General features: G+C 37.0%; 2 protein-coding genes across 4 annotated transcripts; both read left to right on the top strand.

The window, feature by feature from the left end:
* Positions 1–2,364: 2,364 nt before the first annotated feature.
* LOC103427661 (flap endonuclease 1) lies at positions 2,365–7,126 on the top strand. 3 transcript variants are annotated; one of them, XM_008365727.4, is made up of 18 exons: positions 2,365–2,521; positions 2,616–2,732; positions 2,822–2,880; positions 2,988–3,047; positions 3,163–3,216; positions 3,306–3,354; positions 3,449–3,496; positions 3,617–3,682; positions 3,776–3,826; positions 4,065–4,184; positions 4,259–4,343; positions 4,476–4,557; positions 4,707–4,821; positions 4,916–4,972; positions 5,075–5,121; positions 5,208–5,262; positions 6,246–6,433; positions 6,776–7,126. In XM_008365727.4, exons 1-17 carry the CDS (start codon positions 2,510–2,512, stop codon positions 6,417–6,419), a joined length of 1,251 nt encoding a protein of 416 aa, XP_008363949.1. In that variant the 5' UTR covers positions 2,365–2,509; the 3' UTR covers positions 6,420–6,433; positions 6,776–7,126. The 3 variants fall into 3 exon arrangements, with proteins under 3 accessions (XP_008363949.1, XP_008363950.1, XP_008363951.1); XM_008365728.4 differs by lacking the exon at positions 6,776–7,126 and adding an exon at positions 6,534–6,594 and having other exon boundaries at positions 2,379–2,521; XM_008365729.4 differs by lacking the exon at positions 6,246–6,433 and having other exon boundaries at positions 2,379–2,521.
* A 414-nt stretch (positions 7,127–7,540) lies between these two features.
* On the top strand, positions 7,541–8,923 carry LOC103408598 (pentatricopeptide repeat-containing protein At3g56550-like). The gene has a single exon (XM_029101367.2). It carries the CDS (start codon positions 7,676–7,678, stop codon positions 8,894–8,896), a length of 1,221 nt encoding a protein of 406 aa, XP_028957200.2. The 5' UTR covers positions 7,541–7,675; the 3' UTR covers positions 8,897–8,923.
* The last annotated feature ends 2,241 nt before the right edge of the window (positions 8,924–11,164 follow it).

Genomic DNA, 11,164 nt, shown 5'->3' with positions numbered 1-11,164 from the left:
TGTTGAAAGTTGAGAATAAGTTAAGTTGAGAGTACTTGTTTTTTGACAAGAGCCCTTGAACATATAGCACAAAAAGAGGCCTAGTATTTAACGTTTAAGGCATCGGATTGATCGCCTTATTGTTGTCAACTTTGTTCTCTCTCTCTATATATATATATATCTAAATTTACGTTTCTGCCTCTCTTCTCTCTACCTCTGTCTTTCTCTGTCTCTTTTTGTCATGGCGTGTCCCTCAAGTGGAGGAATGCAACTTGGAACTTTCACCTTCTTTTTTTTTTTTTGCTGTGAATTTTTGTCCATTTTGCATTTGGGAACATGTCGTTTTTCATTAGGTTTGATTAAATGTCTGGATTATGATAAATGAAGTTAATTGTATGCTCTCGACGAACTCTATGTTCATTTTTTTGGTTGATTCCTCCATGAAGTTTTTCAATGAATAGGATATGTGATCAAGGACGGATGTACATTGGGCCAAGTGATACAAGGACTGCCTGGAGGCCTTGAAACAAGCATGTGAAGGTCTTTTGGCGACTCTTCGAATGTTTGATATGGGTTCCTTTTAGTACACACTATGTGTTGATACAACAACCGCAAGGAAAAATTTCTCATGTAAGAGTCTTTTTTCTTAGGACAACCCTAAAAAGGAAACCCTGGAACCAAAGAATTTGAAAGCATCAACCGAGTTGCAAATTTAAAGGGGAAGGAAAGCACATGAAGTGAACCGTCTTCTCATTTATCCAAAAACTCTTTTAGTAGTAGTTGACAATGCAGCTCAAAGGGATCTTGATTAATTTAGAATGTTTTCTAGGACCAAAGCTTCAAAATTTCATGGACTCATCATGTCTTTGTAGTTTCAAATCTGCCTGATAATAACTAAGTATTAATATATGAGATGCTAAAGAGACTCTCAAAGTGAGACTCTTTATAGACTCTCTAACATCTTATGTTTTGGCATAATATTTTATAATATTGACATGTAACTGCGAAGTGACAAAGAATCCACAGTCTCACTTTAAGAGCGTCTCCTTAGCATTTCTCTTAATATTATTCCTTTTACAAGTCCAAAACAGAAACCAGCATAAAAAAAAAAAAAGTGTGAACTCTGGCATGCCTTGGTAATTTCACATTTCTTGTGACGGACGAAGCAAAAATATTTGTATGGGTACCATCGATATTGCAGAGTTTTCTTAATCATAGTCATAGACTAATTAAACAAAGATATCCAAAGCTCTAAAGTAATATCCTTAAATCTCAGTTAAAGTTACACAAGCAGCATAATATATTAATATTACGTAGTTAATAAAGCACTTAAACAGAGGGTTCTAGGAGAAATTGATAAAACTCATTGGGTGGTCATACAACCACTTTATCTAAGAGATAACTAGCAAAAGTGTACGTGCGATATTGCGATTGTTTAAAGTGTTTTAGAAATATATACATACAACAAACTCATGTTATAGAAAATAAATTTATATACATAAGTTCATATTTATTAAAAGATTAGCAGTGCTCAATTGCTCATTGTTCAAATGATCGATAAGCTACGAAAATTAGATTTTCATTCATATGTACATAGTAATAATTAGAAAGTTGGCACTGGTAATCTGTGAATATTCACAAGGATGTTTCTTAGTCATCTTCATTCTTCCTTCGAATGAACAACTTTCTCTTGGTCATCTAAAGTGGTGCCTTTTTGTGTTGTTTTGTCCAGAAGTACTCCCTATAAAGAAATAAACTTGTTAATGTAAACACATATATTTGCAAAAAAGACAGTCTCACCGCACTCTATCAACAACAACCAGATCAGATAAAAACAGTTCGTTGATATATATAAACTTTTTCTTACTAAATTTCGAAACCAACTAAAGTTACTTTCGTAAAAATGCCAATTAACTTTGCCTTTCATGCCAGTCACCACACCTATCCTTCCCTTTCGATTCCTAACCTACCACATGCAATTGTTTGGATTTTAAATCGACTACCAAAGTTAAATCTAGTGCAACTGAGCGGACTGAATATTGACATAGACAAATAGTAGTGGGAATGATGATGAATTTAGTATATCATTTTCTTTCTTCCGCATTCTGATTATTTGAAATTTGCTACGAAAAACGAATCCATAACTTAGGTTCCAAAGTGGAAAAATAGCACAGTCAACCATGAATTTGAAATTCTCAAGTAAACTTCCCATCAAAAGGCAGCATGGGTGAGGTGAAGTTCAAACAATTACGACCAAAAAATAAGTTTGTGACATATTAAAAAATTTCTTGACTTGTTAATTAAAAAATAATAAAAAGTTCCAATATGGAATAGAAAGCCCAAAATATAGCCCATGAAAGGGACTACCCAATGCAAAAGAGTAAGCCCACCTGCACGAGCCCCAACAAACACGAGACCTTGGCCTTTGGGAGTACAAGGGCGGGAAGCATTTTCATCCCTAACCTCCAGCCAAAACCCTTTCTCTTCTCTCTCTCCATTTCACTCTTTCTCTCTCCTCTTTTCTTCTGCAATGGGTATAAAGGTACACTTTTTCGTTTCCAGATTAATAGTATTGAATTAATTCTGGGATTTATTGGCTAATGGGATTTTATGATTTGTGGACGTTGTGATGTTAGGGTTTAACGAAGCTGCTGGCGGACAATGCCCCGAAGGCCATGAAGGAGCAGAAATTCGAGAGCTATTTCGGCCGAAAGATCGCCATCGATGCCAGCATGAGCATTTACCAGTTCCTTGTATTCTCTCTCTCTAATTGATGTATTAACTGCATGAATTTAGATTAAAGAAGCTTAATTTTGAAGTGGGTTTTTGTGGAATTGTGTAGATTGTTGTGGGAAGGACTGGGACTGAGATGCTCACCAATGAGGCTGGTGAAGTTACTAGGTACCCTTTACTAAAGTTCTAAACTTTTAGTTACTTAAGCAGGTTTGCTAAGAACCTTTTATTTTGCGAATCATGACATGGGTTTTGTTTATCTGGGTTCATTGTAGTCATCTGCAAGGCATGTTTTCACGGACGATTAGGCTTCTGGAAGCTGGAATTAAACCACTGTAATTAGTTTCTTTACCCTTAATATATGTTCTGTTAGTCTTGATGTTGTCCTTCTTGTTGTCCTATCTAACCCAAAAGCTTATTGACAAGTGTGTCTAAAAAATTGTTTTTCAGCTATGTTTTCGATGGGAAGCCTCCAGAATTGAAGAAACAAGAGCTGGCAAAGCGGTAGCTTTCCTGTTGACTAATTCCTTAACCATGGTTACTGATCAATGCATTTGTTCAATAATACTTGACATAATGAACGTGTGATGTAGTTACTCAAAGAGGGCAGATGCCACTGATGATTTGGCAGCGGCTGTGGAGGTGTGTGTGTATTATTTTCGACTTTTTTATTGGTAAAATGTAGACAATGTAAAGTGCATTTCACAGCGTTTTTATTGTCTTCAAAACTTTGCAGGATGGTAATAAGGAAGACATTGAGAAGTACAGTAAACGAACAGTAAAGGTTGGTTCTTTGCCTGTATTTCTTTCGTATTATCTGCAACCATAATTACCATCACAGCACTTAAAAATATGTTACATGAGAAATAGAATGTTGGAGTCAATGTGGTTCTTGTATTGACAGGTGACAAAGCAGCACAATGATGACTGCAAAAGACTTCTAAGGCTCATGGGGGTACCTGTAGTTGAGGTGGGAAATGATATATTTTAAGCAAGCTGTTGCAGATTTGAATTTCAGTGCGAAAACAAATGAATGTAATTCACAATGTTTTGACTTTCACAGGCTCCCTCAGAAGCAGAGGCACAGTGTGCTGTACTTTGCAAATCAGGAAAGGCAAGTGACCAGTTCGTTATGAGTTGTTTAAGGATTCTTACTAGAATGCCATTTACTTAAATATTTCATTTTTTTTAATTTCTACAGTATTTGTGTGGATCGTATTTGTGCAAAAAGGCTTCATTCCAAGAGGGGTTATATGGCATTGATTTTGTTGAATTAATAGGAGCCATTTCTTTCCTGGCCTGAAAATGTCCTTAGAAATATACGACATTAATCAAACTTCTATCTGTTGCAGGTTTATGCTGTGGCCTCTGAAGACATGGATTCTCTTACATTTGGAGCGCCTAGGTTTCTTCGTCATTTGATGGATCCCAGCTCAAGGAAAATCCCTGTCATGGAATTCGATATTGCTAAGGTGCTTACAAATTTTTAAGGCTGTCGTGATTGCCTAATATTTGATTCACGGTTCTAATTGTGGCGTTGCTTCAGGTGTTGGAGGAGCTAAATCTTACCATGGATCAATTCATTGACTTGTGCATTCTGTCCGGATGTGATTATTGTGACAGCATTCGAGGTACATAGGAGTTTCAAATTCAGTTTGTGACCACATGTTCTGTCATATATAATATTGAGACTCGTTTCTCTAGTTTCCTTGAAATCTTAGCTATGCGTCCATTACTCAGTACCTTATAAATTTACGCTACAGGGATTGGAGGACAGACAGCTTTGAAGCTCATCCGTCAGCATGGCTCCATTGAGAATATACTCGAGAACATAAACAAAGAAAGGTTTATCTTGTATTATCGCACTTTTATTTTACATATACGACGGTGCATGAAAATGAATTTGTATTTGTTATGGGTGCACTTCTTTGTGCTATTTCCCTGGTTTGTTTCTGCAGTAATTATATGCACATTTATTGTTTTTCTATCTCCAGGTACCAAATACCAGAGGAGTGGCCCTATCAAGAGGCTCGGAGACTTTTTAAGGAACCAGTTGCTTTATCTGATGAAGAACAAGTTGAGATTAAATGGACAGCGCCAGATGAAGAAGTAAATGACTTGCCAGTTGACAGTTGTTATATGATGATGTATCTTTTTTACTCTTGCATGTCAAAGTACTCAAATCGTCTTCTCGTTTTTACAGGGACTGATTGCATTTTTGGTGAATGAAAATGGATTTAACAGTGACAGAGTGGCAAAGGTGTGGTCTTACTCAGCAATTTTAAGTGATTTACCTGAGATTAAGTTGCTTCTTTTTCAGCATCTTGGAAGCTTTATTTATCTCGATTTCTCTGTTGATTAGGCAATAGAAAAAATTAAAGCAGCCAAGAACAAGTCATCGCAAGGAAGGTAAGTGATTTAGCATGAATAGCTATGAATTCACTAATTTCCTTCTTTATTGGGATCTAAGGCATCATTCATTTTATCATTCGCAGACTTGAATCATTTTTCAAGCCGACTGCTAACCCATCTGTACCCATTAAACGAAAGGTATGTTTCCATTAAGCATTTTAAGCTTCCATTTTTCTTCTCTCTGTCTATATATATGGCTAAAGGCCATTGTTCTAAAAATCCCCGCCTAGTGCCACCTAGGCGCTAGGTGGCTGGCCACCGCCCCGATTAATGCTTAGGCGTTTGAAAATTAAGAAAGGGTGCCTAGACTTGCTAAGGCGCCCATCTAGATTGCCTAGGCACCTGCCTAGGTCGTGACTCATTTAGACAGGAAATAGATAACTTTTATTTTGCATTTTTTTTCAATAAATTTTTATTTTGCATTTTTTTTCAATAAATTGTAAGAGACTTGTTGCATATTTAAATGAACACACATTATATCCTTGTTTCCTATGTTTTCATTATGTTCCAATACATCATAATATATATGTCATTTCATTTTGTAGTTTATGATGAAATTATATATATTTTAAGTCTAAGCAGACACTTATTTATACGAAATATAATAAATTTACTTAAATCCGCCTAGTCTGCTTAGGCACCTGCCTAGACCCTGCCTAGCCGCCTAGGCGCTAGGCTCTAGCCTGCCACCCGACTAGCGCGTAGCGTCTTTTAGAACCTTGCTAGAGGCAGACAACACTCTTATGCATTAGTTGGTTGTATCATCTATCTTCATTGGGCATTTATTTATGTTTCATTTGAGGCTTAAGAGTTCTTTGTTGGTCTTACGTATCATTACTGTGAACTCGCTTGTGGTCTCTCATGATATTACCTGAACAGAACTGATGAAATGAATTAAATGCGTTGCTTTACACACCAAGATATTGATTCCTTTGCACATCTTATTGAATCTTAATTGGAAATTTGTAAGGCTGCAAGCTATGTGTGCTGAAACATTACAGGTTCCCCTCTCTTCGATTTTGATATCTGTCTCTGTCAGATTGCCTTTTCCTCCCTAACTCATGAAAAGAACAAAAATGGCGGAACAGGTTATCATTATTTCTTGCTACATTGAATGACAGGGAAGCAAATGTGTGCTTAAATGTCCCAAACCAGCAACCAGGCATAAGATGTTCTTTCTACAAGATTGTAATCCATCGAGGCCCACTGTCATTGGCAGCATAAGTCTGCCAATTCTTCATTTGGGCTCCAAGCACTTGATGCCATTAGCCAAAGGCGTCTGTTTTGGCACATGAAGCTGAAAACCTTGGTGAAGCTTCACAGACAATCTGTGCTTAATCCAATCTCATTTAATTTATATCATCAGTATCATAGGAAAAATGAATTGTTGCTATCCCGTTTTGCCACAGCTAGAATGCAGAACTTTATGAAAAAGCTTGTAACCGGGGTCTTACAGTTCTAGTTTCTTGAGCTCAAGCTGTAGTAATTAGCATAAATATGTGCGTGTGAAGGCCCCTTGTCTCTAATTTATAGCAAAATCGCTTGTTTATTCCTGCACTCTCATCTTGCATTGCCTTTTTTGGTCTTTTTAATAGGACTTTCTATCCTCTTTTAGTTTTGTTTTTCTGATGTTTGTTTATCCTTGTTGCAGGAAACACCACAAAGCACGGCTAAAGAAACTGCGAACAAAAAGGCAAAGGCTGGTGGCGGTAGAAAGAAAAAATAGTTGAATTTGCGTTGTAACTTCAAGCGAGATGGAGTTGGGTAAAGCAAACTCACTACGGACTGACGCACTTTCATTTTCTTATGTTAGGATTGCAAGACTTGGGTTGTTTTCGGAGGATGTTTGATGTAAAATTTTGAAGAGATTATGCAGTGTTTTAACGCCACCTTAATTGGAGATTAAGGAGATCAAACCTGGTGTGTAAGTCTCCTTTCATGCAATATTCTTGTAACCAGAATTGTCCAACCAGTGAAATGTTGAAGTCCCGGTTCATCAGAACGTCTCCTGCCGTGGTTGCTGCTCGTTCCCGATCCGGTAATGGCTTACCGGATCTGTAAAGCCATCAAAGTAGACAATAACATTTAGATGATGTTTACTAACCATGGATGGGAATGCAAGGCACAACATGTTTTAAAATAAGTAGGTCTTACCCTAAAATGGTAAAACTAGTTGTCTCATACCTGAATGGTAACTGTCTGATTCATGACTTTTTTGACTCCAAGTACATAAGACTTTACATGTTCAAACTGATTTTTTCACGTCACACAAATACTTTATTCATTGGGAGCAGCCTCTCCATAAATGGGGGTAAGGATAACCGACATTCACCTCTCCCAGACCTTGCGTAAAATGGGAGCATTGTGCACTGGGTACGACACAAATACTTTATTCAATTCTTCCGTCCCATTATCGCTTGTATAAAAGATCGTATGTGCCTCTACTAAAACTTTACACACTTCCACCCAAACCCAAAATTAAGTCAAATGTGCCAAACTTCAAAAACCAAAGCCATCCTATCCCTATTGCAAGGATGTGTCCTGGAATTCTATGATTTCGTGTTACTCTCAGAAGGGTCTTCACCATATGGCGTTGAAGACGTATAATCTTATGAGAAATGAGAATGTGGGTCTTGATGGGTTTACGATTGTTGGGTTGCTTTCGTCTTGTGCTCACTTGGGCGCATTGAATACCGGAGTTCAGATGCATAGAATTGCTAGTGAAAAGGGGCTTGTGGGGAATGTTTATGTTGGGAATGCGCTTATTGATATGTATGCTAAATGTGGTAACTTGGATAGTGCTCTTTGCGTCTTTGAGAGAATGAGAAAGAAAGATGTTTTTACTTGGAACTCCATGATTGTTGGGTATGGAGTACATGGTCATGGAGAAGAAGCAATCTCATTTTTCGGGCGGATGTTGGTCGAAGGAGTCCAGCCAAACTCCATCACATTTCTTGGTTTGTTATGTGGATGCAGTCACCAAGGTTTGGTTGACAAGGGTGTCGAGTACTTCAATGTGATGAGCTCCAAGTTCAGTGTCAAGCCCGGAATTAAGCATTACGGGTGCCTGGTGGATCTGTTTGGCAGAGCTGGGATGCTCGAAAAGGCGCTTCAAGTTATTGGGACTTCGCGTGCCCAGGAGGATCCAGTCCTTTGGCGGACTCTGCTTGGCTCTTGCAAGATTCATAAAAATGTAGAAATAGGAGAAATTGCCATGAGGAATCTAATCCAGCTAGGGTCAGCTAATGCAGGGGACTATGTGCTTCTTGCTTCGATTTATTCTACAGAGAAAAATGCAGATGGTGTTGTAAAGATGAGAAAATTGATCAAAACTGAGGGAGTAAAGACCACTCCTGGTTGGAGCTGGATTGAAATTGGTGATCAGGTTCACAAATTTGTCGTGGACGACAAGTCACATCCAGATGCTAATGAAATTTACCAAAAATTGAGGAAAATAGTTCATCGAGCTGCTCTGCATGGTTACGTGCAGGAGGATTCCCTCATGACAGTGTCTGAACTTACTTCCACAGACACAGATTGTTTGGGAACTTCCGGTTCATGTCACAGCGAGAAGCTGGCAATTGCTTTTGGCCTAGCAAGAACTCCAGAAGGAACGCCCTTACGAATAGTAAAGAACCTGAGAGTCTGTAGGGATTGTCATTCGTTTACAAAGTTTGTTTCGCAAGCTTTCGATCGGGAAATAATTGTTAGGGATCGTGTTCGGTTTCATCACTTCAAGGGTGGATTGTGTTCATGTAAAGACTATTGGTGACCAATCTAATTCGTTATTTGAATCAAACGAGCACACAATGAGGGCCTAATCTCCAAATTGATTTCTGCTATAATTCAAAATCCAGTTCTTCAATTTGTACATTTCAAGCAAAAGTAAGGTTGCGTATAATAGATGTTCCTCTCCCGGCCCTCGCAAAGTGGAGAGCCTTATTGGCTTTGGGGTTGCCTTTTTTATTCAATATTCTTTTATTTTAATAAATACTTGGAAAATATACCTTTTTAGGGTTCCAGATTATCTTCATCCTTATCCAGTTCAATGTCAACTCTACGAGATATGTATAGACTGGAGAATCAGGAATGGCAATTTTAACAATTGACTTGCATAATAAATCATATCTGTGAATAAAAATACAGATTTAATTGCAATTAGATGCTTGCAATTGATAAGCTGCACTAAGAAGTAAGTCCCATCGGCTGTATAAATCTTAGACCGTTAATGTGCTCGATTTTGCGCTAAGTCCTCCTTTAGATCCAAGTACTCCATATTTTTTTCATAAAGTTTTTTTCAAGTCTTCCTAGTTCTCCCTCTACCACTTTTGCCTTGAGTCCCTACTTCATAGTTGTATCTTCTAACGGGAGCATCTATAAGTTTTCGGTTCATGTGTCCACATCATCTTAATTGATATTCTCCCATGTTATCTTCAATTGCAGTCACTCCTACTTTACCTCAGATGTCCTTGTTCTTAATCATATCATTTATAGTGTACCTACACATTCAATAAAGCATTCTCATCTCCACTACACTCATTTTTTTTAAGTATTGCTTTTTGACCACCCAACATTCCACTAAATCCACACTATATTCGTTAAAAATAAATAAGGTCTACAATGAGCTCAAATTTATATCAATAAAACACTGTCACGTTTTTTTATGAACCCTAATAGCACTAAACATAACCAAAACAAAATTAACCAAAGTTGTTATTAGTAATGGGTTTGGTTACTTAATGTGAACCCAACTACATATTCTCAAAGTCAGTGGAGTGTACAGCTAATTTTCAAACACGTGAAGCTAAAAACTAGGACATAGATTCTCCAAAACAAGCATATGCTCTTGAAAGCTTCCATCTTATTTTCTAAATGTAACCAGTAAGGAGCTTAATGATGCTGACTTGGTCGTCTTACAGCTGCTCAAAGCATGATTAGTACTTAAGAAAGGTGGTTTAGTGATGGGGTTAGGAAAATGAATGATGAACTTGGAGATGGAGACCCTCCAACCAACCAAAGTTACGACCTTCTAGTGCAATTGAAAACAGTGTGACAGATAACAGAAAAGCCATTTGCAGGAAGCAACCTCCAAAACATGTCAAATTCTGAGAAGAAAAAAGCGGAGATTGTCCCTAAAACAATGGAGTCTAAATTAAATAAAGGAGTTTTTGAAAGCCCACTGTGGAGGTTGGAGGATAGAGCCACTCTTAGCTTTCCATACTTTCTAACAACTCAACCTAAGGAAACAACAATTGCAACCTTCAGAAGCAATAACCAAGCTTTATTCCACTAAGTAATGTTGGCTATATGATTTCTAGAATGCTAATGCGCTAGTTTTTTGCCTAGTATTCCATTAGCAATTGCAACCTAACCAATTTAGCAAAGTCAAGTTATTTAAAGAATAAACTTGTATCCTTTGCCAAAACGCTTAGTTTTAGAATTTATTTATGAGAGTCACTTTGGCTAATTCACGTGATGACTAATATTACATGGTTGCGTTGCGTTAGATTTGATATTGAAAGCACATTTAAATTTATACAACTAGTGATATCAGATATAACGATGAGTGACAATGCATTCTTTGATTATGGTCACGAAATGATCAAGCGAACATTTTTATCATTTATGATATATTTTAATGACATTATTATAAGAAAAAAAATGGATTGTCCTATTTGCTTGGAGATATATATCCATATTCTTGATTCCCCTCATCCATGTTTTTTTTAGGTTAAATTTCTATTTTCAGTTGTACCAACTTAATTGGAAATATAAAAACAAAAGGACAAATTATTTATTTTTGTAAGGTTAAGAACAACTAATGACAAAATTAATGAAGTTCAACTTCATGACAATTTTTTTTCGGTTGAACATAAATAATCATTTTTTGATTAGTCCAATTAAAAAATAGGGAACTTTAACGAAAAGCACCCGGTACTGTTCACTTTAACGAAAAACCATATTTTTACACTAAAAAGTCAATCCTGGTACTATTCACTTTACCCTTTATTTTGTCCTTATCATTAAAACTCAAAGTTTT

The sequence above is a fragment of the Malus domestica genome, chromosome 04, assembly GCF_042453785.1.
Source record: "Malus domestica chromosome 04, GDT2T_hap1".
NCBI classification, from domain to species: domain Eukaryota; kingdom Viridiplantae; phylum Streptophyta; class Magnoliopsida; order Rosales; family Rosaceae; genus Malus; species Malus domestica.
Note: the sequence above shows the minus strand (reverse complement) of the source record. Positions and strands in the feature narration are given on the sequence as shown.

Bases quoted from the DNA above. Each gene is read 5' to 3' on its own strand.
- LOC103427661 (XM_008365727.4), top strand. The intron at 4,558-4,706 runs GTTTATCTTGTA...TTCTATCTCCAG, and splicing joins GAGAACATAAACAAAGAAAG to GTACCAAATACCAGAGGAGT. The intron at 5,263-6,245 runs GTATGTTTCCAT...ATTGAATGACAG, and splicing joins CTGTACCCATTAAACGAAAG to GGAAGCAAATGTGTGCTTAA.
- LOC103408598 (XM_029101367.2), top strand. From the start codon at position 7,676: ATGATTTCGTGTTACTCTCAGAAGGGTCTTCACCATATGGCGTTGAAG.